Source organism: Oncorhynchus masou, chromosome 13 (assembly GCF_036934945.1).
Source record: "Oncorhynchus masou masou isolate Uvic2021 chromosome 13, UVic_Omas_1.1, whole genome shotgun sequence".
Taxonomy (NCBI): Eukaryota; Metazoa; Chordata; class Actinopteri; order Salmoniformes; family Salmonidae; genus Oncorhynchus; species Oncorhynchus masou.
In genome coordinates this window covers 69,009,938-69,037,567 of record NC_088224.1, presented here as the reverse complement: position 1 = coordinate 69,037,567, position 27,630 = coordinate 69,009,938, and the positions used below count along the sequence as shown (strand labels likewise).

Genomic DNA, 27,630 nt, shown 5'->3' with positions numbered 1-27,630 from the left:
ACTGGAACAAAAAGAATATTGTCGAAAATTGGAGTGGAGGATACATGTGTAAATGATAATGAATCGCTTATTGTTGGGATGCGGTTGTTGAGTTAGGGCGAAGGTGTTCTAATTCTCATTGGTCTAACGTTATCTGTGGTAAGGATGCATATGCGGGAAACTGTTTGAGGTGTCAAATGATGAAGTATGCGCTTGGAAAAGTGGAGTCTGTCAGTGACCAATAGTGGTTTTGTTTTGATGAATTGTATTTTTGACAAGCAGAATAGGCAACAGGGTGGATGATAAGTAGTAGCAGCTTATCATTCATGTCAGCAGCACCACCCCTTGACAAGCTCACTTGTTGGTTTAGTGTAAAATGAATGAGTCTTGTTTCTATGTAGACTTGTATTTTTTTTCAACCGTTAAACCGTTAACCAGGTTCATCTTACCAAAATGTTGTTTAGAATTGTAATGCAACTTGATAATTGATATTCTATTTCAAATGCCTTCACAGGAAACATCGTCAGACACTTTCTCTTTCAATGGAAGAGTGAGAGAGTCCTCCTCTGTGCTGGAGGGAGCCATTGGGAGGACAGTCTGTCAGACCTGGATGAGTAGGTTACCATGGAGTGGCTAGTGTCGGCTGTAGGGAAGGACCTAGGGTTGGACCGTTGGCAGCTGGGTCCAGGGCCCGGCCTCAAGAGCTGGTGGCCCTGGTCCCTACCCGCTGGGTGATGGGCCTAAGGGAGAGGTGGGGCGTCCGTTGTGCCCGTTCAGAGAGCGCCAGAGAGCCTGAGATTCGCACCTACCTCATTGGTCTAAAGCCAGAGATGATCTGAAGCACATGTGGCAGGAGGCTGGACAGGAAGGCCTGCAGACCCAGTCTGACAATCTGCTGCAGAACCAAGCAGTCTGTGTAGAGGTAGAAGCAACCTCTGAGGCACTGTGAGATCTAGTACACACTGACCAGGGGCTTCAAAAGATACTTGGTCACGGGCCCTGTAGACATAGTAGGTGATGTCTGACAACACTGAACCACTGGCGCCTACAGACCCACCCAGACTCAGGCCTCCTATAATACTGCCTGCCCACCTCCGTAAGCCACTGCTGCTGCAAGGGCCTCTTTGGTCATCTCATAGGTAAAGTCCAGCTGCTTGTCTCCTTTGTTCAGCCTGAACTTGGACCGCCTGAGGTCCTGGAACCTCCCATATGGCACAGTGAAGTCCACCACCCAAGGCAGGACAGGGTGGGTGGTACCTCTAGCGCTCCCTAGTGAAGCTGCCTCCTGGCTGGACCCATGTGCGCATCCAGGGCTTGAGGAAAAGCAAGCTGAGCTACAGGCTGGCAAGGGACCCAGACTGCCAACTAGTCTCCCAGGATTCTTTCATGAAGACCATGTAGGGGGTATCACAACGTAATTTCAGGTATCGTTCCAGTTAATTTCGTACATATTTTGGAGGGGGTTAACTTTAATTGCGAAATAAAATAACAGCATTATACAGTGTTTTAAGCACTTACATATAAGTAGCTAAAATGTGAAACTCCTGGGTCCGTGGTAGAGTCAGCAACTTCCTCTACCTGATGGAGCTGAACAAGTTAGCTGGACGGCAGGAGGGAGACCCTAACTACCACCCTGTCCTGCCTTGGGTGGTGGACTTCACTGTGCCATATGGGAGGTTCCAGGACCTCAGGCGGTCCAAGTTCAGGCTGAACAAAGGAGACAAGCAGCTGGACTTTACCTATGAGATGACCAAAGAGGCCCTTGCAGCAGCAGTGGCTTACGGAGGTGGGCAGGCAGTATTATAGGAGGCCTGAGTCTGGGTGGGTCTGTAGGCGCCAGTGGTTCAGTGTTGTCAGACATCACCTACTATGTCTACAGGGCCCGTGACCAAGTATCTTTTGAAGCCCCTGGTCAGTGTGTACTAGATCTCACAGTGCCTCAGAGGTTGCTTCTACCTCTACACAGACTGCTTGGTTCTGCAGCAGATTGTCAGACTGGGTCTGCAGGCCTTCCTGTCCAGCCTCCTGCCACATGTGCTTCAGATCATCTCTGGCTTTGAGAGCAGCAGCTCGGGCCTCGGGCCCCAAAGGAAGGCCAGCAAAGACCTGAGGGAAGGGGCATTTGACCTGGGAGAGGAGGAGGAGGACTACCTGGAAGGCAGGCCATCCTCGGGCTCTGTGAGTGGGAAGGTGGTGGGGGCAGTGGAGGGGCTGGGGTTGTAGGGGTGGGGGAGATCCAGGGCTGGTGGACTACTCCTCAGGTGTCAGCCTCAACGACCAGGTGTTCCTCTCAGAGGGTGAGGACTTCCAGAATGGCTTCTACGTCAACAATGGAGCAGGGGAGTTACTGGGGGAAAACTGCAGTGTCAGAACTCACCAGTAGGAGGCAACGAGCAGGACCTGGAGTCTTTGAGCTTGGGGAAACTGAGCGACAAGGACAGCACTAGCGAGGTCTCTATCGGAGACGCCAACTCCTCTTGGGACTGAACCAGTCTGAAGTCAGCTGACAGCAGCCAGGTCTTGAAGCAGGCCAGTGAGGGAGAGGAGCTGGAGGAAGAGACTGAGACAGACTGAGGAAGGGAAGGAGAGAGGGACATGGGAGGGCAGTGGTCCCAGCCTAGAACTGACGTTATCTGGCTGCACAGAGGAGACAGTGGCCACCCTGGAGGGTGAGTTTATCAATGGCATGGATTTGGAGGACTCACAGAAAGACATGGTGGGAGAGGAGGAAGAGCATGACCCGTCAGAGGACTTGGAGGAAAAAGAGCAGAAGATCCTTCCAGGTGAGATTCTACCAACATATCATAACCACACTGTGTGTATGTGTGAGTATGAGAGCGAGTGGGTAGATGTGAGTTTAGCCGAGTGTGTAATAAGCCTATCTGAGTGAGAGGATATCAAAACCTAACCACTCATGTCACTCCTGCAGTCTGATTCTAGAATTCTGCTCTGAGATCCAGAACCAGAACCACATGCTCTAGATCTGTTAGAATTATACTCTGAATGATAGAACTCATTCTGTTCAGAATTCATGACAGGAAAAGATAATGATTGCATGTTTTATTATTAGGTTAGAAACTGAATATGTGCTTATCATATGATCTCTGGTCTTTGCTGAAGAAAGAACTAAGTACAGTGTCTTCATTGGACACTATAGGGTTTCAAGTTATGCCAGTATACAAGAGAAGCTGTCGGTTATGTCCGTAGGCTAAATCATACAGCGTTCATGGCATTCAGTTCACAATGGGAAGAGCAGGAAGGTGGTGTAGTGACTGGAAGTTCATAGCCCGCAGGGAGACTCATGTACACCACGTCCCTCAGTGGAGAACCACGGCGTTGGAAATGGGTTCGTTGTTGCTGTGGAGTTTTTGCATCTTTATACAAGTTCACACCCAGCAAAGCAGAGCCCCTGCCCATGGTGTGAATCTGAAGTCCTATACTCCTTTCACTGGTGCTGTGAACATACTTGTTTCAGAGGGGAAAATGGGGAGGGATCAAATATATTTCAAATGTATTTATAAAGACCTTCTTACATCAGCTGATATCTCAAAGTTCTGTACAGAAACCCAGCCTAAAACCACAAACAGCAAGCAATGCAGGTGTAGAAGCATTGTGGCTAGGAAAAACCAGAACCTAGGAAGAAACCTAGAGAGGAACCAGGCTATGAGGGGTGGCCAGTTCTATTCTGGCAGTTCCGGGTGGAGATTATAACAGAACATGGCCAAGATGTTCAAACGTTCATAGATGACCAGCAGGGTTAAATAATAATAATCACAGTGGTTGTAGAGGGTGCAACAGGTCAGCACCTCAGGAGTAAATGTCAGTTGGCTTTTCATAGCCGATCACATTGAGTATCTCTACCGCTCCTGCTGTCTCTAGAGGGTTGAAAACAGCAGGTCTGGGACAGGTAGCACGTCCGGTGAACAGGTCAGGGTTCAATACTCCAGATATAACAGCTTGACCCTAGCCCCTGACACACAAACTACTGCAGCATAAATACTGGAGGCTGAGACAGGGGTCGGGAGACACTGTGGCCCCATCCGACGACACCCCCGGACAGAGCCAAACAGGCAGGATATTACCCCACCCACTTTTCCAAAGCACAGCCCCCACACCACTAAAGGGATATCTTCAACCACCAACTGACCATCCTGAGACAAGGCCGTGTTAGTCATTGTCTCTGATTGGGAACCATATTTAGGTAGCCTGTTTCGTGTTGGGTTTTGTGGGTGATTGTTCCTGTCTTTGTGTTTGTGGCACCAGATAGGACTGTTTTGGTTTTTGCACGTTTCTTGTTTTGTAGATTGTCGTACTTTCATCTTTATTAAAGATGCACAAAACTAACCACGCTGCATTTTGATCCGCCTCTCTTTCCCCACAAGAAAACCATTACAAATAAAGACTAGGTTGAGACCGAGTCTGCGTCTCTCACATGGGTAGGCAGACCATTCCATAAAAATTGAGCTTTATAGGAGAAAGCCCTGCCTCCAGCTGTTTGCTTAGAAATTCTAGGGACAATGAGGAGGCCTGTGTCTTGTGACCGTAGCGTACGTGTAGGTATGTACGGCAGGACTAAATCGGAAAGGTAGGTAGGAGCAAGCCCATGTAATGCTTTGTAGGTTAGCAGTAAATTCTCAGAACAAGAATAGACTGACGAGTTTCAGAAGAAAGTACTTTGTTCCTGACCATTTTGAGCCTGTAATCATATCCACAAATGATCATGCTCCAGATACTCAACTAGTCTAAAGGCAACCAGTTTTATTGCTTCTTTAATCAGGACAACAGTTTTCAGCTGTGCTAACATAATTGCAAAAAGGTTTTCTAATGATGAATTAGCCTTTAAAAATGATCAACTTGGATAAGCTAACACAACTTCCCATTGGAACACAGGAGTGATGGTTGCTGATAATGGGCCTCTGTACACCTATGTAGATATTCCATAAAAAATCTGCCGTTTCCAGCTACAATTGTCATTTACAACATGAACAATGTCTACACTGTATTTCTGATCAATGTAATGTTTTCATGGACAACAAATGTGCTTTCTTTCAAAAACAAGGACATTTATAAGTGACCCTAAATGGTAGTATGCATACGGTAGTACACATACTTTGAACAGTAGTATACATACATACATACATACACACATAACATACCTAACAATAATGAGGCTCTATACACGGGGTACCAGTACTGAGTCAATGTGCAGGGTCCAGGCTAGTCAAGGTAATTTGTACATGTAGGTAGGAGTAAAGTGCTCTGTCTTATGCCAAACAATGTTTGGAGTGAATTTTAACACAAACATATTTTTTTACCCAGGCTAGGACAAATTAATTCTGTAACTGAACTTTACCCCCACATGAACGGGCATGGCAGCAGATTTCATGTTTAAGATGCTCACTGTGTTTGATATCTCACCCCCCACTGGGATTGGGCTTTGGCAGAGGTGGTGGATTTTGTTAGGAGAGATTGCAAAGCATTTTCGTCCAGAACCCAAATTGATTAGTGAGAGATTTGGTTTTGGGTGCCGAGAATATCAGTTGTTATTGTTGTGTTGACTGTATAACACTGATAACTGATTTCTCCCTGCAGACATGGTCTGCAAGACCGTTAGATGGCTGTCTGCAAAGCTTGGACCCACAGTGACGTCTCGATATGTGGCCAGGAATCTGCTCCGGCTGCTCACCATCTGCTACATTGGTGAGTAATTGATGGATAGTTGGCACCGAAAGGACAGGATTTTCAAATACTGAGAGAGTTTGCTGTAACAGTTGTTACATACTATATTACAGAAAACACCAAGTAACCACACTATCTATTGTCCTGGTTGAAATATGAAACGATCAACCAGTTTACACTTAAAAATACATTTTACTGCTTTATGATAGAGATCCTATTAAATGAGTATATCCCTATTAAATCAGGGATTATATACAGTTGAAGTCAGAAGTTTACATACACTTAGGTTGGAGTCATTAAAACTTGTTTTTCAACCACTCCACACATTTCTTTTTAACAAACTATAGTTTTGGCAAGTCGGTTAGGACATCTACTTTGTGCATGACACAAGTCATTTTTCCAACAATTATTACAGTGAATTATAAGTGCAATAATATGTTTGTTTCACAATTCCAGTGAGTCAGAAGTTTACATACACTAGGTAGACTGTGCCTTTAAACAGCTTGGAAAATTCCAGAAAATGATGTCATGGCTTTAGAAGCTTCTGATAGGCGAATTGACATAATTTGAGTTATTGGAGGTGTACCTGTGGGAGTATTTCAGGTCTACCTTCAAGCTCAGTGACTCTTTGCTTGACATCATGGGAAAATCGTTTAACTAGGCAAGTCAGTTAAGAACAAATTCTTATTTACAATGATGGCCTACCCCGGCAAAACCCAGACGATGCTGGGCCAATTGTGCGCCGCCCTATGGGACTCCCAATCATGGCCGATGTGATACAGCCTGGAATTGAACCTGGGACTGTAGTGACGCCTCTTGCACTGAGATGCAGTGCCTTATACCACTGCGCCACTCAGGAAACCCAAATCATGTCCAGTAGATTGAATTTACCGCAGGTGGACTCCAAGTTGTAGAAACATCACAAGGATGTTAACTTCCGGTGCCGACAGAGATGGCCGCCTCGCTTCGCGTTCCTAGGAAACTATGCAGTATTTTGTTTTTTTACGTGTTATTTCTTACATTGGTACCCCTAGTAATCTTAGGTTTCATTACATACAGTTGGGAGGAACTACTGAATATAAGAGCAACGTCAACTCACCATCAGTATGACCAGGAATATGACTTTCACGAAGCGGATCCTGTGTTCTGCCTTCCACCCAGGACAACAGAATGGATCCCAGCCTGCGACCCAAAACAATGACGTCGTAAAAGAGGAAAACAAAGCGGTCTTCTGGTCAGGCTCCTGAGACGGGCACATCGCGCACCACTCCCTAGGAATCAGTGCAGGCAGCTGGTTTCTTCACGAATCGCGCCGACAGAAACAAACATCTTTCTGGTAAGAAGAGGGGCGGGGGCGTATGCCTTATGATTAACGAGACGTGGTGTGATCACAACAACATACAGGAACTCAAGTCCTTCTGTTCACCTGACTTAGAATTCTGTCGACCGCATTATCTACGAAGGGAATTCTCTTCGATTATAATCACAGCCGTATATATTCCCCCCCCCCCAAGCAGACACATCGATGGCCCTGAACTAACTTTATTTGACTCTTTGCAAACTAGAAACCACGTATCCTGAGGCTGCATTCATTGTAGCTGGGGATTTTAACAAGGCTAATCTGAAAACAAGACTCCCTGAATTGTATCAGCATATTGATTGCGCAACCAGGGCTGGTAAAACCTTGGATCATTGCTATTCTAACTTCCGCAATGCATATAAGGCCCTCCCCCACCCTCCTTTCGGAAAAGCACGACTCCATTTTGTTGCTCCCTGCCTACAGACAGAAACTAAAACAAGAAGCTCCCTCGCTCAGGTCTGTTCAACGCTGATCTGACCAATCTGATTCCACGCTTCAAGACGGCTTCGGTCACGTTGACTGGGATATGTTCCGCATTGCTTCCAACAACAACATTGACAAATACGCTGATTCGGTGAGCGAGTTCATTAGAAAGTGCATTGACGATGTCATTTCCATAGCAACGATTAAAACATTCCCAAACCAGAAACCGTGGATTGATGGCAGCATTCGTGTGAAACTGAAAACGCAAACCACTCCTTTTAACCAGGGAAAGGTGACCGGAAACATGACCGAATACAAACCGTGTAGTTATTCCCTCCGCAAGGCAATCAAACAAGTCACAATTCAACGGCTCAGACACAAGAGGTATGTGGCAGGGTCTACAGTCAATCACGAATTACAAAAAGAAAACCAGCCCCGTCTCGGACCAGGATGTCTTGCTCCCAGGCAGACTAAATAACTTTTTTGCCCGCTTTGAGGACAATACAGTGCCACTGACACGGTCCGCAACCAAAACCTGCAGACTGTCCTTCACTGCAGCTGACGTGAATAAAACATTTAAACGTGTTAACCCTCGCAAGGCTGCAAGCCCAGACGGCATCCCCAGCCGCGCCACCAGAGCATATGCAGACCAGCTGGCTGGTGTGTTTACGGACATATTCAATCAATCCTTATCCCAGTCTGCTGTTCCCACATGCTTCAAGAGGACCACCATTGTCCCTGTTCCCAAGAAAGCCAAGGTAACTGAGCTAAATGACTACCGCCCGTAGCACTCACTTCCGTCATCATGAAGTGCTTTGAGAGACAAGTCAAGGACCATATCACCTCCACCCTACCTGACACCCTAGACCCACTCCAATTTGCTTACCGCCCAAATAGGTCCACAGACGATGCAATCTCAACCACACTGCACACTGCCCTAACCCATCTGGACAAGAGGAATACCTATGTGAGAATGCTGTTCATCGACTACAGCTCAGCATTTAACACCATAGTACCCTCCAAACTCGTCATCAAGCTCGAGATCCTGGGTCTCGACCCCGCCCTGTGCAACTGGGTACTGGACTTCCTGACGGGCCGCCCCAGGTGGTGAGGGTAGGTAACAATATCTCCACTCCGCTGATCCTCAACACTGGGGCCCCGCAATGGTGCGTTCTGAGCCCTCTCCTGTATTCCCTGTTCACCCACGACTGCGTGGCCATCCACGCCTCCAACTCAATCATCAAGTTTGCAGACGACACTACAGTGGTAGGCTTGATTACCAACAACGATGAGATGGCCTACAGGGAGATGGTGAGGGCCCTCGGAGTGTGGTGTCAGGAAAATAACCTCACACTCAATGTCAACAAAACAAAGGAGATGATTGTGGACTTCAGGAAACAGCAGAGGGAGCACCCCCCTATCCACATCGATGGGACAGTAGTGGAGAGGGTCGTAAGTTTTAAGTTCCTCGGCGTACACATCACGGACAAACTGAATTGGTCCACCTACACAGACAGCGTCGTGAACCTCAGGAGGCTGAAGAAATTTAGCTTGTCACCAAAAGCACTCACAAACTTCTACAGATGCACAATCGAGAGCACCCTGTTGGGCTGTATCACTGCCATCAACCATAATGCTCTCCAGAGGGTCGTGAGGTCTGCACAACGCATCACCGTGGGCAAACTACCTGCTCTCCAGGACACCTACACCACCCGATGTCACAGGAAGGCCATAAAGATCATCAAGGACAACAACCACCCGAGCCACTGCCTGTTCACCCCGCTATCATCCAGAAGGCGATATCAGTACAGGTGTATTAAAGCAGGGACCGAGAGACTGAAAAACAGCTTCTATCTCAAGGCCATCAGCCTGTTAAACAGCCACCACTAACATTGAGTGGCTGCTGCCAACACACTGACTCAACTCCAGCCACTTTAATAATGGTAATTGATGGAAACTGATGTAAAATATATCACAAGCCACTTTAAACAATGCTACTTAATATAATGTTTACATACCCTACATTACTCATCTCATATGTATATGTATATACTGTACTCTATATCATCTACTGCATCTTTATGTAATACATGTATCATTAGCCACTTTAAACTATGCCACTTTGTTTACATACTCTACATTACTCATCTCATATGTACAGTGGGGCAAAAAAGTATTTAGTCAGCCACCAATTGTGCAAGTTCTCCCTCTTAAAAAGATGAGAGAGCCCTGTCATTTTCATCATAGGTACACTTCAACTATGACAGACAAAATGAGAAAAAAAAATCCAGAAAATCACATTGTAGGATTTTTTATGAATTTATTTGCAAATTATGGTGGAAAATAAGTATTTGGTCACCGACAAACAAGCAAGATTTCTGGCTCTCACAGACCTGTAACTTCTTCTTTAAGAGGCTCCTCTGTCCTCCACTCGTTACCTGTATTAATGTCACCTGTTTTTTTAAACTATTTTTGACATTGTAGAATAATAGGGAAGACATCAACTATGAAATAACACATATGGAATCATGTAGTAACCAGAAAAGTGTTAAACAAATCTAAATATATTTTATATTTGAGATTTTTCAAAGTAGTTACCCTTTGCCTTGACAGCTTTGCACACTCGTTCAACCAGCATTCGTTCAACCAGCTCCATGAAGTAGTCACCTGGAATGCATTTCAATTAACAGGTGTGCCTTGTTAAAAGTTGATTTGTGTAATGTCTTTTCTCAATGCATTTGAGCCAATCAGTTGTGTTGTGACAAGGTAGGTGTGGTATACCGAAGATAACACTATTTGGTAAAATAGTCCATATTATGACAAGAACAGCTCAAATAAGCAAAGAGAAATTACAGTCCATCATTACTTTAAGACATGAAGGTCAGTCAATCCGGAAAATGTAAAGAACTTTGAAAGTTTATGCACCATGATGAAACTGGCTCTCATGAAACTGACTCTCAGACCCAGAGTTACCTCTGCTGCAGAGGATAAGTTCATTAGAGTTAACTGTACATCGAAAGGCAGCCCAAATAAATGCTTCAGTGTTCAAGTAACAGATACATTTCAACATGAACTGTTCAGAGTAGACTGAGTGAATCAGGTCTTCATGGTTGAATTACTGCAAAGAAACCACTACTTTCTTGGGTCAAGAAACACGAGCAATGGACATTAGACCGGTGGAAATCTGTCCTTTTGGTCTGATGAGTCCGCTGTGTCTTTGTGAGACGCCGAGTAGGTTAACGGATGATCTCCGCATGTATGGTTTCTACCATAAAGCATGGAGGAGGAGGTGTGATGGCGTGGGGGTGCTTTGCTGGTGACACTCAGTGATTTTATTTAGAATTCAAGGCACACTTAACTAGCATGGCTATTACAGCATTCTGTAGCGATACGCCATCCCATCTGGTTTGCGCTTATTGGGACTATCATTTGTTTTTCAACAGGACAATGACCCAACACCTCCAGGCTGTGTAAGGGCTATTTGACCAAGAAGGAGAGTGATGGAGTGCTGCATCAGATGACCTGGCCTCCACAATCACCTGAACTCCACAGAATTGAGGTGGTTTGGGATGAGTTGTACCGCAGAGTGCGGAGACGCAGCCAACAAGTGCTCAGCATATGTGGGAACTCCTTCAAGACTTTTGGAAAAACATTCCTCGTGAAGCTGTTTGAGAGAATGCCAAGAGTGTGCAAAGCTGTCATCAAGGCAAAGGGTGACTACTTTGAAGAATCAAAAATGTGAAGTATATTTTTTTAATTCTGTTATTTTTACAACATGGTTCCATATGTGTTACTTCATAGTTTTGATGTCTTCACTATTATTCTACAATGTAAAAATAAAGAAAAACCTTTGAATGAGTAGGTGTGTCCAAACTTTTGAATGGCACTGTACATACTAACAACTCAACAAGATCTCAAAGTTTACCTTTGAAATTCGACTTATTATGGATGAACGTCTATTTAATAAAAATCCACGTGGTTACAGGGTTAAAACAGAAATGCGTGAGGCCGTAAAGCACCGGGACATTTTCAGCTTCCAGGAATAGTGTATAGATCCTTGCGACATGGGGCTGTGCCTAATCATTCTGAAACATGAGGTAATGGCGGCGGAAGAATGGCACGACAATGGGCCTCAGGATCTCATCTCTGTGCATTCAAATTGCCATCGATAAAATCCAATTGTGTTCAGTGTCCGTAGCTTATGCCTACCAATACCGTAATCCCACCACCACCGTGGGCACTCTGTTCAGCACGTTGACATTGTAAACCGCTCGCCCACATGACACCATACATGATGTCTACCATCTGCCTGGTACAGTTGAAACCGGGATTCATCTGTGAAGAGCACACTTCTCAAGCTTGCCAGTGGCCATTGAAGGTGAGCATTTGCCCACTGAAGTCGGTTACGATGCCGAACTGCGGTCAGGTCAAGACCCTGGTGAGGACGAGGAGCATGCAGATGAGCTTCCCTGAGACAGTTTGTGCAGAATTTCTTTGGTTTTGCAATCCCACAGTTTCATCAGCTGTCTGGGTGGCTGGTCTCAGACGATCCCGCAGGTGAAGAAGCTGGATGTGGAGGTCCTGGGCTGGTGTGGTTACACGTGGTCTATGGTTGTGAGACCTGTTGGACTTACTCCTAAATTCTCTAAAATGACGTTGGAGGCGGCTTATGTTAGAGAAATGGACATTCAGTTCTCTGGTAACAGCTCTGGTGGACATTCCTATAGGCAGCATGCCAATTGCACGCTCTCTCAAAACTTGAGACATCTGTGGCATTGTGTTGTGTGACAAAACATTTTACATTTTAGTGGCCTTTTATTGTCCCCATCACAGGGTGCACCTGTGTAATGATCATACTGTTTAATCAGCTTCTTGATATGCCACACCTGTCATGTGGATGGATTATCTTAGCAAAGGAGGAACCAACACTTTACACGTTTGTATTTTTGTTCAGTGTAACATCAGACCTTGGAGACTGAAACATGCAAGGAAACATTATTTCCCACATAAATTCATAGTGTTACATTGAAATGAAATAGACATTGGGTATAATGTTAAACAGTGTTCTATTGAATCTGCCACTCCGTGTTCTGTCCTCAGGTTCCCCAGTGGAGTGCAGACACGTTCGGCTGTGTGTCTGAAGACCCTCCGCCTGATGACTCATCTGTCTGCGCATCGGCAGGGAGATGGTGCAGCAACACATGGTGGAAACCCTGAAACGCTTCTTCACTGTCTTCTCCCTGCTGCAGTGCCAACAGGGACAGGGAAACACTGGCCTTACTGGAAGGTAGGCATTCTGACACGGTATATATTAAACACAAAAACATTTTAAGTGAAGTTAGGCTGGTTAAAAGCCAGGAAATTAAAATATGTCAGTTTTGATGTGAGCTCAGTCTCCTAACGTATGTTAAGTTGTGAAACTTTTAAAAAATGATTTAATTCCATTGAGATATCCTCTGTGTGGCGCAGATGGAGAGTTCCCCCTGCAGGGAGATGGGAGAATGCACCCTGCTGGATGTGTGTACAGCGAAGGGGTCAGAGGTGAGATGTGAGGTGTGAGCTGGGGGTTCTGGAGGAGCTGCAGGCCATGTTTAACCCTTAGATGGCATACGCCTCCCACATCCCCTTCTACTGCCTTCATCATTAATGCATACAAACTTGGAATCTGAATTCTATATGTTTCTTACATCGTTGAAGTGGGAAGTTTACATACACTTGGTTGCAGTCATTAACTTGTTTTTCAACCACTCCACAAGTTCTTGTTAACAAACTGTAGTTTTGGCAAGTCAGTTAGGTCATCTACTCTGTGCATAACACAAGTAACGTTTCCAACAATTGTGTAAAGACAGATTATTTCACTTATAATTCACGGTATCACAATTCCAGTGGGACAGACGTTTACATACACTAAATTGACTGTGCCTTTCTAAGCAGCTTGGAAAATTCCAGAACATGTCATGGCTTTAGAAGCTTCTGATAGGCTAATTGACATAATTTCAGTCAATTGGAGGTGTACCTGTGGATGAATTTCAAGGCCTACCTTCAAACTCAGTGCCTCTTTGCTTGACATCATGGGAAAATCAAAAGAAACCAGCAGAGACCTCAGAAAAAGAATGTTAGACCTCTGGTTCATCCTTGGGAGCAATTTCCAAACGCTTGAAGTTACCACGTTCATCTGTACAAACAATAGTATGCAAGTATAAACACCATGGGACCACGCAGCCATCATGCCCCTCAGGAAGGAGACATGTTCTGTCTCCTAGAGATGAATGTACTTTGGTGTGAAAAGTGAAAATCAATCCCAGAACAACAGCAAAGGACCTTGTGAAGATGTTGGAGGAAACAGGTACAAAAGTATCTATATCCACAGTAAAGTGAGTCCTGTATCGACATAACCTGAAAGGCCGCTCAGCAAGGAAGGAATCACTGCTCCAAAACCGCCATAGAAAAGTCAGACTACGGTTTGCAACTTCATATTGGGACAAAGATCGTACTTTTTGGAGAAATGTCCTATGGTCTGATGAAACAAAAATTGAAGTGTTTGGCCATAATGACCATTGTTATGCTTGGAGGAAAAAGGGGGATGCTTACAAACCGAAGAACACCATCCCAAGCGTGAAGCAAGGGGGTTGCAACATCATGTTGTGGGGGTGCTTTGCTGCAGGAGGGACTGGTGCACTTCACAAAATAGATGGCATCATGAGGGAGAGAAATTATGTGGATATATTGAAGCAACATCTCAAGATATCATTCAGGAAGTTAAAACTTGGTCACAAATGGGTCTTCCAAATGGACAATGGCCCCAAGCATACTTCCAAAGTTGTGGCTAAATGGCTTAAGGACAACCAAGGTATTGGAGTGGCCATCACAAAGACCTGACCTCAATCCTGTAGAGAATGTGTGGGCAGAACTAAAAAAGCATGTGCGAGCAAGGAGGCCTACAAACCTGACTCAGTTTCACCAGCTCTGTCAGGAGGAATGGGCCAAAATTCACCCTACTTATTGTGGGAAGCTTGTGGAAGGCTATCTGAAACGTTTGACCCAAGTGAAACAATTTAAAGGCAATGCTACCAAATACTAATTGAGTGTATGTAGACTTCTGACCCACTGGGAATGTGATGAAATAAATAAAAGCTGAAATAAATTATTTTCTCTCTACTATTATTCTGACATTTCACATTTCCTACCACTCCAGGGTGAGTCCTGGCAGTCCTGTTGCCACCCCCACAGCAGGGTCCAAGGACAGGGTAGAGATGCCCCCCACCACCTGCTCCATTGGCCCCTCCCCTGGTCCGGGACTTCATGTGGGCCGCCCCTTCCCTGCCCCCTACTCCTCCACGCCCCTGGGCTCAGACACTCTCTGAGTCAAGCACCTTTGGCAGCCATCTGGTGGGCAACCACATCCAGGAGGCCCGGGACTCTGAGCCGGAGGGTTGGAGCCCCATCCTGTGCTCATTAGACAACTGGAGCCACCCCCGGCCTAGTCATACTCAGCCTGTCACCTCGTCTGCCTCCACCTTCACCACTCCATCCCTAGGCTCCTCCTCCTCCTCCTGGGTGGTGGATCCTACCCCAGAGGACAGCTCTCTGAAACAGGAGCTCCCTCGCGGTGGCTTCTCCCTGCAGGGCAACTGGCTGGCCTGCTGGCAGTATGAGATCGGTCTCAACCAGCAGGATCCCCACTTTGACTTCCACCAGATCCGCCTGCAGAGCTTCCTGGACCATTTGGGCATGGCTCAGTGTTTGTCTCCACTTGCTGGGGAGGAATACTTCCTGTCTGGTAGCACGGACAAAACAGTGAAGCTGTAGCCCCTCTATAACCACGGCGACGGGACACTGGAGGTGGAGCCAAGGCTGACCTACACGGATCATAAGTCTCTGTTCTATGTTAGCCATCTGGAGGCGCTCAAGGAGGTGGTCAGCTGTGACCCTCTGGGACCAGTTCACAGGTCAGTGGGGAAGAGACCTGTTGAGTTGACTCTGCTTCTGTTTTATTGGAGTACACAGAATGTTTTTCATTTAACTGAGTGATTTTATTTTAATTCCACTACATATTTAATTATAATAAGAAATTAGTAAATAAAATGTGAAAGCTTCCGAACATACATAAAGGTATGAAATAAAGCTCTGCTCTTCCCGTGTGTGTCCAGGTGAACAGATCTGCTACTATGAGGCCCTGGATGGGAATATCGCCATCACAGCAGTGACCACCATGCCTGCACCTCACTGTAGTGTAGTGTTTGGCAGTGCACTCTCCTCTACTTCATCTACCCAGGCCTGCAGGTACCTACCAAACCCAGAGAAAAACTACCCTGCTCACTCCCCTGTTTAGTCTCCATCCTTTTTATGCTAATCTAGTGGTCTGGTCAAAAGTAGTGCACTATGTAAGGGATAGGGTGCCATTTGGGGCGGTACCATGCTTTTCTGACTTATTATCCCATGTTATTTATCAGTGTTATGGAATAGAATAGCTTTTTCCTATTGCTTCTAATCTTCCTATTCTTTTCCTGCCTGACATGCCAGAGCGAGTCAATGCTCTTCCCTTAAATATAGAACATAAATATAATTTATATACAGTACCAGTCAAATGTTTGGACACACCTACTCATTAATTGCTGATTGAATTTATAATTGCTGCAGTTAGTTGCTGATTTCTGAGGCTGGTAACTCTAATGAACGTATCCTCTGCAGAGCCCTGGAGGGCGCACTGTGGCAGCAGGCTTCTCCTCTGGCTTCATCGTGCTGCTAGACGCACGCACAGGCCTGGTGCTGAGACATCCTGCAGATTAAGAGGTGTGTGTGGGGGGAGGTAGGTGTGTGTTCAGTGTGCATGTTTTTTGGTAATTTCACACTGACTATTGCTAGAGCAGTGGTTTCAAATCAATACGGATTCATGTTCCTGTTGGATAGTGATTATTTTTTACTGTGGTTAGCTATTGGATTTCACCAGCGGCATAAACAATGGATATTGAGGGATATAAAGTGAACCTTGTATCCTAGCACTGACTGCTCCCACTCTCTCACACAGTCAGTTATTTGGCCTGCGGAGCTTTGTTACATAATGGCCCTTTTCCCATCAACATATTTCTGCTGCTAGACATGCTGTCTGCATCCTAAATGCCACTATATTCTCTCCCTTCTGGCCCTGGTCAGAAGTAGTGCATTATACAGCGAATAGGATGTCATTTCAGGCGCAGCCACTATCTCTGGCCAGTCAGTCCTTCACATGTTCCTCTCAGGGGAGTATGTAGGGCTCTAAAATGTTCAGCAGTCAGTCAGCTGATAACCACGAGGCAGAGTTGCAGCTTACTGTTTTATTCTGCTGTTCCATATTGGTGGTGGTGGTGAAATTTTAACGTGAGTCAAGTGACAGTTGTACCCAGAGGGTTTGTTCAGAAGCAGTCAACAAAGCACTAGAGCTGAGCAAACTTGACTTAACCCTGATTGGTGGGGTCAAGGATTGTGTCTCTGGCTTTAGAGGCTCAAGTTCAGGTAAATATGGACAGGAGTTACTCATTATAAAGGCTATATTGAGTCTCACCGGTCCATCCAGAGATGACCCAGACTCCTCATTGCTGTAATATTTATGGATTACTCTGCCTATCGCCAACTTTTTTTAACCTGTCTCTCCTTTCTGGGGAGGTTCCCATTGCTTGGAAGGCAGCCACGGCTCATCCTTTATTTAAAGGGGGAGATAGTTAATGGCCTATTTCTATGTTGCCCTGTTTATCAAAAGTGCTGGAAAAACTTGTCAATAATCAACTGACTGGCTTTCTTGATGTCTAGTATTCTCTCAGGTATGCAATCTGGTTTCCACTCAGGTTATGGATGTGTCACTGCAACTTTAAAGGTCCTCAATGATGTCACCATTGTCCTTGATTCTAAGCAATGTTGTGCTGCTATTTTTATTGACTTGGACAAAGCTTTTGATACGGCAGACCATTCCATTCTAGTGGGCCGGCTAAGGATCATTGGTCTCTCCTGAGGGGTCTTTGGCCAGGTTTGCTAACTACCTCTCTCAAAGAGTGCAGTGTATAAAGTCAGAAAATCCGCTGTCTCAGCCGCTGCCTGTCACCAGAGGTGTACCCCAATTTTCGATCCTTGGCCTACGCTTTTCTCAATTTACATCAAGAATGTAGCTCAGGCAGTAGGAAGCTCTCTCATTCATTTATATGCAGATGATACAGTTTTGTACTCAGCTGGTCCCTCCCTGGATTTTGTGTTAAATGCTCTACAACAAAGCTTTCTTAGTGCCCTTAACCTTGTTCTCCAAAACAAAGGTCATGTGGTTTGGTAAGAAGAATGCCCCTCTCCCCACATGTGTAATTACTACCTCTGAGGGTTTAGAGCTTGAGGTAGTCAGTCACCTTATACAAGTACTTGGGAGTATGGCTAGACGGTACATTGTCCTTCTCTCAGCACTTAACAAAGCCTCAGGCTAAAGTTAAATCTAGGCTTGGTTTCTTCTATCGTAATCACACCTCTTTCACCCCAGCTGCCGAACTAACCCTGATTCAGATGACCATCCTACCCATGCTAGATTATGGAGACATAATTTATAGATCGTCAGGTAAGGGTGCTCTCGAGCGACTAGATGTTCTTTACCATTTGGCCATCAGATTTGCCACCAATGCTCCTTATACGTAGCACACATCACTGCATTGGATACTCCTCTGTAAACTGGTCATCTCTGGATTCAAAGACTCAATCATGGACATTTACTGACAGTTGTGTGATGCATTATTGTCTCTACCTTTTTGCCATTTGTGCGGTTTGTACCATGTTTTGTGCTACTATCATGTTGTGTTTTTTTCCATGTTGTTGTGTTGCTACCATGCTGTCTTGTCATGTGTTGCTGCCTTGCTATGTTTTTGTCTTAGGTCTCTCTTTATGTAGTGTTGTGTTTTCTCTCATGTTGTGATGTGTCCTATATTTATATTATATTTATTTATTATTTTGAATCCCAGCCCACGTCTCCACAGGAGGCCTTTTGCCTGTTGGTAGGCCATCATTGTAAATAGGAATTTGTTCTAAACTGACTTGCCTAGTTAAATAGGTCAAATAAAAATGTGTAATGTCCTGGCAAAGAATATACAAGTGCTCTTTCTAATCCAGTTATGTCGGGGTGAGCGCGTGGGTGTGAGCGTGGGTTGGTGTGGGTGTTTGTGAGTGTACACACACACACACATGATGCTCTCTGACTGTGGTCTCCTGTGTGTTTTGTGGGCTGCTGAGGGAAACCTGGTCATCAGTTTGTCCACTGACCACACTCTGACTGTGTGGAAAGACCTGGAACACAAGCCCCTCCACCAGTACAAGTGACCCTCCAACCCGGTCCATGCCTTCAACCTGTACGGGGAAGAGATCGTGGCGGGCACCGTGGCCAACAAGATAAGGGTGTACTCCATGATTAACATCTCTGCCAGCCCAGCCAGCAGCACCAAGCTCAGCTTGGAGAACTTTCGTGGAACCCTCACCAGCCTGGCTGTGCTGCCCACCAAGAGGCTCCTGCTGCTGGGTTTAGAGAATGGGGCCATCAGGCTGCTAGCTTAGGGGCTAATATATAACGCACTGGCTCAGCTATAGACTCTGCTGTTGACCTTTGCTGAAGGTGTCCTATTCCTAAAATGTGTTGCCTGTATCCTGAGCCTCTTTCCGCTCCTCCTCGTGTGGGATTGAGGCCAGACTCGCTGATGAGGCAAGTGGTGAGGTCCTCAAAACATGTTTTTACTAAAGAGAGAGAGGACCACTTAAAGACTTACATGATCCTTAAACTGAGAGGACTTTGCCTGTCTGCTCTGCTGTAGTCAATGACCAAAATAAAGATGAAGTGTTGTATCACTCGTTCGAGGATAGATCTACCGTAGGGGGCAACTAAACACTTGATTATGACTTTTACATTTATCTCTCTATCTTATATTATGAATAAGATTCTTATCCTTGAGTCGGTCAATACTATTTTCAAAAGAAAGTGCTCAGGAAGGTGGAGCCTAACATGTCTCTGATGTAGTGTTGGTACTTTCCAAATAGATGCATACCTATCAACCAACACCAAAAACGACTGATTCACATTACACACCCACACCTGTCATTATTATCTCCCTGACATTAGATCACACCATGCATCAGGTGCACTGAATAACTGTGCTGTATTTCTGGATGAGAAAAAAATACAAATACATTTTAAATCTGTTTGCCATGTCGTTCTAAAGAATGAAGGCTTTCTCACCTTACATTGTTTCAAAATGGTAAAAAATAAACCAACACAAGACCATTTGATTTTACAAGTGTTAATGCATCTACTTAATGCAGACGAGCTGAAGGTTTGACAAGAGGGATGGCAGAGTCACGATGTGATTCTTCAACCTGTAACTGCTGTGTGCCAAGGTCACATGGTCAAATCCTACTGCACAATAAGGAGTGCCATTTATCAAGCTATTCTCGATCACATTTTAATATTATTTTACAATTTAATGGTTTAATATTAGCGTTGTTAACATTTCTTTTGAATAATTCTGAACCATCGTTGCCGATTTAGAAATAATCAGTTTGTAGGCATAATTAAAGAAAGGTTATTTTTATGTAATGTATCATGAAGAAACACACTCAGATATTAAGCAAGCAATGTGTTTGGACTCTAATTTGTCCATAACATCAACTGGCATAGGAACAAAGAATCCAAGCCAAGACCCAATTGACTTTTGTATTGTAATAACTATGCCTTATATGTAAGAAAAAGAATGGCAAGAAAAAGCCAGTGTATGTACCTTGTTATCCAGTTTTCACTCCTGTTCACAGTCAATCTTTAAGACAGTCTACTCTGCTCCCAAGGGTGTCTGTGCTCCTCTGCACTTTTATGATGTGCATTACCATACATGACCTCAACACAATCATACCGTCTTTTTTGAAGAGAAAGGTCAACCTTGGTTCATCCAGTTGTTTAACAGGCCACAAGGGTCACCATGTTCCCACGAGGCTCCTATGATTTCTGTAATGGTTCCTGTGACTTTTGTATTGTCTAATAATCTAAAATGTACTTTGTTTTCAAAAGGAATTAAGTAACACCTTGATAATCAGAACTGGCCAAACTGATGTCCATTACAACATTTTGATGAGAGAAGTACTCATTTTATTTAACAGGTTTAATAAAATATTACCTACACAATGTGCTTGTTTCAGGTTTTTACATGAGTCAGAAATGTTTGTATAATGTCAGTCCTCACCAAATACTCCTCTCTTATTCTCCTCTCTGTTGCAAGCAACTCATAGTGCGCAGTATTTAGGGTTCTTATTGGATAAAGTCCACTACTGATGTTTTTTAGAGAAATGTCTGTCAGCTCAGCTGCAGTCATGTGATCTGGTAGATACCACCTACTGTTTGATGTTGAGTGGTAAAACGTTTTGTCTGTTATGCAGTGTAGCTACGTTCACTTTCTACCCATCCAATCAGTCTAATGCCAATTTTGTCAGATTTGGAGTTGCTTCATACCAGGTTTGGAGTTGCTTCAACTTTCAGGCTCTGTCAGGCTCACTGTTTGACCCCTGAATCGGCCTCAATATTTACATTTACAAACAAGTAGTGACATATATGAAGCACAGATCAATAAAAGTTGAAATTTAACAGTCTGCAGAGCAACTCCCAGTCTTTTGCAAAGGAAGAATTGTGCTATTACACATTCAGTGTGTGTGTGTGTCTCTTTGGACAGGATAGCAGGTTTCCCATCTTCATTTTGTCAAGGTAAGAACGAACATTTGGGAATTTATGACATGGCTTATGATTTCATTGACTTACACTTTCATTTATACAAGTCATCAGGTTCCAGCTAAACCTTTGCCTCAGTGTAATAGTGGTAGAGGCCTAATAGTAACATATAGTTATCATTATAGTAATAGTATAACACTTGAGGTTGCCCTTTGATTATGTGTGTTCATTTAAACCAAATGTCACCAAACTTTCCATTTAATTACAAACTGTTTTTTGAATGTTGTTTTCTTGGTTTTGGTCTATTATGAAGAAATAGCAAGTGGTTAATGTCCCTGGTTATAAAATATTAAAATGTTTCCTCTCAATGTGTACTTGTGGCAAGGCTTGCCATTATGTAGATACAGATAGTATAGCTAGCTGGTGGTCTTGCTAACCAGATTTACCAGAGCAAGAGAGCCCAAAATGTTAAACTGTTGGTCTGTTGGTTAAACCTGGTCACCATCTTTCAGGTGTTATTTTTAAATGAAGAATGTAGTTGCCATACAGAGAGGGAGGCTAGAGGGAGAGATGGGATTATAGACTTCTAAATATGCCTCACAAATTAAGTAAAAAAATAAAAAACTATACTGTTGAGAATGTTTTGTATGATATACCTCAGTACATACATGTTTTCTTCCAGGGAAAAGTCTGTTTTGTAATGTTTTCTATTTTCAAATGAGATACACTGCTGTACCATGCTAAAGAAGTTGATAGAACTGTTTTGTGTTTGTCATTGCGAAAGACTGGATTATCGAGCCTAAATGTCAGTTTCCTGTCGTCCTTCACCTGTCATTCATTCCATTGACAGGAATTGAGTGGGCCAGTCTCATTGAGTAATAGCTTGTTACCCTCTGTTGTTTCAGGCTGGCTGTTCATGGACATGGACCTTCGTCTACTATCACTCCTGTTGTTCTGTGTCTGCAGACAAGGACTAACTGTAAAGCACTGAAACTAATCATCAACATCAATCGTGCTTTTTCTGAATGATGTGCAGCATTCTCATATCCCTGTTTTTCCCTTCAAGCAGAATGGAGAAGTGTCAAATGATGCTCCAATCCCTCTGGTCCCTCTCATCCCATTGATGCCCAGCCACCCTAAAGAGGTCTGTTGCCAAAGCAGAATACACAGCTCGCATACCCTCCACGTGCCTTTTTACTCTACATTCTCTTAACTCCACACAATCCACTTTTCCAGGAATCAGGGACTTCTGCCCCCAGTACACAGGAGCCTCAAAACACAAGTCCCACCTCATATACGAGCATCACGCATCCCCTCGTGACGGCCAGTGCCCTGGGCGGGGGCTCATCTGAGGAGGATAATCAGGGGCAGGATGGGGGTTGTAGGGCCCAGGCTCGCAGGCCAAAATCCAGGCAGGCCTTAGCTGGTGCCATCCAGAGGCTGGGCATGAAGCTTTTAGGCCAGATGAAGACAGGACCTGAGCAGCCCAATGTCATTATATCCCCCCTCAGCATATCCCTGGCACTCTCCCAGCTGGCTCTGGGTATGACATGTTCAGTTTTTGGTGTTTTTTAGGAGTGATTAAAACTTTTTAGGAATGTAGGTGTCTATACTCTTTCAGTATCAACTGTACTTGGCATGGTTTACAGTACCAGCATCACAGCCTCTTAGCCTATGTCCCATATAGCACCCTATTCCCTATATAGTGCCCTACTTTTGACCATAGGACACGTTTAGACTCAACATAACCTAATTGAATAGGTACTTGTTTGTTGTAAATGTTAAGAGCTCAAATCAAATTTTATTTGTCACGTGTACAGATAACAGCAGGAATAAATGTGCAGCTAAATGCCTGTGTGTTAGTTCACTCAACGTTGCAGTCCAATAATCAATAACACTATCAATAAGCTGCAGCATGTTGCATCATCATCATCATTTCTATGTATGTATCTTAGGAGCCATGAATGAGACAGAGGAGCTGCTCATGCTCCATCTCCATGGAGACACTCTGCCCTGCTACCACATGTCTCTACACTACTTCCTGGAACGCCTCCGCAAGAGCGACCTGCAAGTGGCTGCACGCCTCTACCTACAACCAGGTCAGTGCTTTCTACCTCAGGGTTGGGGTCAATTCCATTTCAGTTCCAGTTAGTTCATGAAGTATACTGAATTTCCATTTCCAATTGTCTTCAATGCTTTTCATAGAGGAACCATTGGAATTGGAATTTGTTTATTTTCTTAACCTTTTACTGCAGTGGGCTAAATCAGGGTCACACAGTGTTTCTAGGTAGTCTTAAACACATCTACTTTGAAACAAAAGTATCCACCTCACACACATTTATGGGCTTAAAAGAAAGAAGACACCGGTACCATGTCAGATATAGAGTTGAAATGTAGTGAATTTTGAGTTGACATCCCAATATTACACTTTATATACATCACAGAAGACTGAAATATAACAAAACCATTTGACAAAGAAACATTGGATTTTCAACGTTTAAAATCATGTTTATTAATTATGAAATTATGAATAACATTCCACCCAACAGGACACTAGAGGGCAATTTGGTCATTTGACTGCAGGAAAGGGAGTTGAAATGGTATTGACCCCAACTCTTCACTGGTTACTTGAGTAAGAGGGTTAGGAAGTTGATGGAACATAAAGGAAACGGACCTGGAAATGGAAGGAAGCTAATGACAATAGACACATGTTATGATTGAGTGTTCAGAAGTTCAAACAAGTGACATTGAATGAAACAATACTCTAAATGGACAGATTTAAATAAGAAAGTACTGATGTGTTACTGACTTTATGACTTCACGATAACATTAGGATTTTGTCTGAGTCTTTTGATGTCTGTTTCAGGGTTTGAGCCCAAACCAGAGTTTATTCATCAGTCTCAGGATGTATATGACTCAGAGCCAGTGACCTTGGAAGGGCTGGCTGAGGTCAATGAGTGGGTAGAGAGGGCCACAAATGGAAAAGTGACCGACTTCCTGACCAGTCTGCCGCCCAATCTGCTTCTCATGCTCATCAATGCTGTCCATTTCAAAGGTTTGTCATAGAATTGTGAATTTAGTAGATAGATACTATTTCCTGCCATGCATTATCAGTCTGTCTGTCCTTAAATGTTTTTTCCCCCTAATATCTCCATAATCACCCATTGGCCTACATAGGAGAATGGAAGGCTCGCTTTGACCCACGATTTACCTCCAAAGATGTCTTCTACATTGACGACAAGCACATGGTCAATGTTGACATGATGATGGGGCCCAAATACCCCTTAAGTCTGCTCATTGATAATGATCTGGAAGCTCAGGTAAGACTCTCAATCCCTTTTGTCCACTTGACAGTTTATGTTTTTCATAATTTTACCATCCATCACTTCTCTACATGTAGTTTATACTGTACCTGTATACTGTTATATTATATTTCAGATATGACTCTCAAATGATATTTGTCTCCTTTTTTTGGACATATTGTCTTCTTTTGTCATTTCTCTCCTTTAATTTCTCTATTCACCTTCCTACTTTCCTGAGGCACAAAAATTGTTGCACTAAATTACCTTCTATTTCTCATCATTCTCCTTGTCTTCATGTGCAGGTGGCTCGCTTCCCCTTCAACAATCAGATGAGCCTGCTGATAGTGATGCCCATGAATGGCCAGGTGAACGTATCAGCCCTCGCAGCAAAGCTCAACATCTCTGACCTGTACAATCGCCTGCCCAGAGAGAGACCCATGCAGGTTAAGCTGCCCAAATTCAAACTGGACTACAGCCAGGACCTGCAGGAGGCTCTGACCAACATTGGTAAGTAGTGGAAGATCCATCAGCAGCATAGATTAATATGTGAAGTGATTATATTGGTGAAGACATTCTCAGATAATAAGGCTTGAAGCACAAGGGAAGGAGAGATAAAGATTTAAAACAATTGTTCCATGTTATTTTTCTACGCTAATTGAAATGACTGCCAGAAGCTGTAAGTCTTTTGAAAACATTAGAACTGCCACTCTTTCTCATACCTAAGTGTGTGATTTGTTCTATTCTCAGGTATGGGGGAGTTGTTTTCTAGTCCCAACCTGGCAGCCATAGCTGAGGGCCCTCTGCTGGTGTCCAGTGTGCAGCACAAGTCCAGTATGGAGATCACTGAGGAGGGAGCAGAGGCTGCTGCAGCTACCAGCCTGGTCATCTCACGGTCCAACCCCTCTTTTACTCTCAACCAGCCCTTCTTCTTTGCCCTCATGGATGATAAGACACAAGCACCAATCTTCCTGGGCGTCATCACCAACCCTAACCCTAGTGCTTCTGCTATGCAGAGTAGTGGAGGGTCTGCCAACCTAGATAAAGTACGGTTCCCCATTGATGACAAGAATGACAAGCATTATCATCACTCTTTTGGTGGGCCACCCAAGTAAGCCGAAGCCTCATTCACTGTGGGGAGATTGAGACCATTATCTATTGACCTTGAACTGCACTGCTGTCTGTCAGAGAGGAAGCAAATCCAGATGAGCAACTCCAATGCATGACCACAGTCCAATGGTCAGCTGGTTGAAATGCAACAATTGTTCTAAGTGTGTCAAATATAAACAAGCAACGGTTGTTTTTATTTTATTTTAAATACACAACACACTGAGGTGCCCCACATTATCTAATGAAGTTTACTGCTGATTAAAAATACTAGTATTTCTATCTGATGTTTTGGATTAAATGTATCATGAAAATGCAATATTGTGTCCGGATTTATTATGCTACTTGATGAGACATTAAACATGTCTAAATCCTGTGAGATTATTTGGTGTTTTAGACATTTTGGCCCTATATTTTACATTTTATTTTGTGCATAATTTATGAATAACAAAGATGCCCTATCAATGCTTTAGGTCAACTCTGCAGTGCTGTTTTATGTCTAGATTAAAAGAAACTAACAAATGGGTTTAACAAAAACGGTCAATTCATGTCAAGCTTTCTCTGTCCTGCGCTTCTGTTTCTTCGGTCAAGCTCTCAGCCAGGGCACAATAAAGATGCCATTGTAACCTGTTACTTAGCATACATAAACCTACACAATAGTCCTCACAAAACATTGCAAAGAGCTTTTTCCCTTATATTTACTGTTAAAATCTGGAATTTTCAGAATACAAATCATGCCACACAAATCCAGGTAGGCAAACAAATGACCAAAGGATCACTGAACTGCAGCTATTCAAAAAACCCACGAGGTGGCGATATAAGATCTATTTGAGATTCAGCTCAGGGTTAGTAAGGACCTGGGATTCTATGGATTATATATGGTGGGAAACAAATATGCATAATTAGGGATTCAACAGCAGCAAAGCTGGAGAAACTCTACTGTATTTGTTCCAGTTCATTATTGCAATGGGTTAAAGCAGTGACGCATTATGGTGAAAAAAATGCCAATACCTGTGTGATCTAAAGGCCCAGGATTGTGCACTTTAGCAACATGGTAAAGACCCAAGGGCCCATGGTGGTGCTATAACAAGCAATTAAAAATGTTCACTTTGAAAGGTCTGCTCTTGCCCCCTATGTGAACTAAAGTCATATAACTCACAAGGAACAAATTTGCCGCAAACTCATAAAGTCCACTATGATGGATTTTGTGAGAAAAAAAAATCTATACACTACCATTCAAAAGTTTGGGGTCACTTAGAAATGTCCTTGTTTTTGAAAGAAAAGCTGGTGAGACAAAACCGCGACTCGTAAATGAAGAGCACTTTTTTCCAGTCCTGTCTGGTCCAGCGACGGTGGGTTTGTGCCCATAGGCGACGTTGTTGCCGGTGATGTCTGGTGAGGACCTGCCTTACTACATCCCTGCAAGCCCTCATACCAGCCTCTCTCAGCCTATTGCGAGCAGTCTGAGCTCTGATGGAGGGATTGTGCGTTCCTGGTGTAACTCGGGCAGTTGCTGTTGCCATCCTGTACCTGTCCCGCAGGTGTGATGTTCGGATGTACTGGTTCTGTGCAGGTGTTGTTACAAGTGGTCTGCCACTGCAACGACAATCAGCTGTCCGTCCTGCCTCCCTGTAGCGCTGTCTTAGGCGTCTCACAGTACGGACATTGCAATTTATTGCTCTGGCCACATCTGCAGTCCTCATGCCTCCTTGCAGGATGCCTAAGGCACGTTCACACATATGAGCAGGGACCCTGGGAATCTTTCTTTTGGTGTTTTTCAGAGTCAGTAGAAAGGCCTCTTTAGTGTCCTAAGTTTTAATAACTGTGACCTTAATTGCCTATTGTCTGTAAGCTGTTAGTTTCTTAATGACCGTTCCACAGGTGCTTGTTCATTCATTGTTTATGGTTCATTGAACAAGCATGGGAAACAGTGTTTAAACCATTTACAATAAAGATCTGAGAAGTAATTTAGATTATCCTTGAAAGACAGGGTCCTGAAAAAGGGACATTTCTTTTTTTGCTGAGTTGAGTAACGAAAAAAGTGTTAAATAAATCAAAATATATTTTATATTTGAGATTCT

At 44.0% G+C, this 27,630-nt stretch overlaps 1 protein-coding gene and 1 pseudogene across 1 annotated transcript; both read left to right on the top strand.

The window, feature by feature from the left end:
* Positions 1-823: 823 nt before the first annotated feature.
* On the top strand, positions 824-19,547 carry LOC135553413 (WD repeat-containing protein 81-like; annotated as a pseudogene).
* A 1,474-nt stretch (positions 19,548-21,021) lies between these two features.
* Positions 21,022-25,868, top strand: LOC135552942 (alpha-2-antiplasmin-like). Its single transcript, XM_064984898.1, has 9 exons — positions 21,022-21,179; positions 22,049-22,122; positions 22,213-22,287; positions 22,380-22,686; positions 23,099-23,242; positions 24,010-24,198; positions 24,321-24,463; positions 24,748-24,952; positions 25,193-25,868. The coding sequence occupies exons 2-9, from the start codon at positions 22,060-22,062 to the stop codon at positions 25,555-25,557; spliced, it is 1,491 nt and encodes a 496-aa protein (XP_064840970.1). The 5' UTR covers positions 21,022-21,179; positions 22,049-22,059; the 3' UTR covers positions 25,558-25,868.
* The last annotated feature ends 1,762 nt before the right edge of the window (positions 25,869-27,630 follow it).

Excerpts from the sequence above, each read along its gene's own strand:
- LOC135552942 (XM_064984898.1), top strand. The coding sequence starts at position 22,060 with ATGGACATGGACCTTCGTCTACTATCACTCCTGTTGTTCTGTGTCTGC. Across the intron at positions 24,464-24,747 it reads ATAATGATCTGGAAGCTCAG|GTGGCTCGCTTCCCCTTCAA; the intron begins GTAAGACTCTCA and ends CTTCATGTGCAG. Across the intron at positions 24,953-25,192 it reads GGAGGCTCTGACCAACATTG|GTATGGGGGAGTTGTTTTCT; the intron begins GTAAGTAGTGGA and ends TTCTATTCTCAG.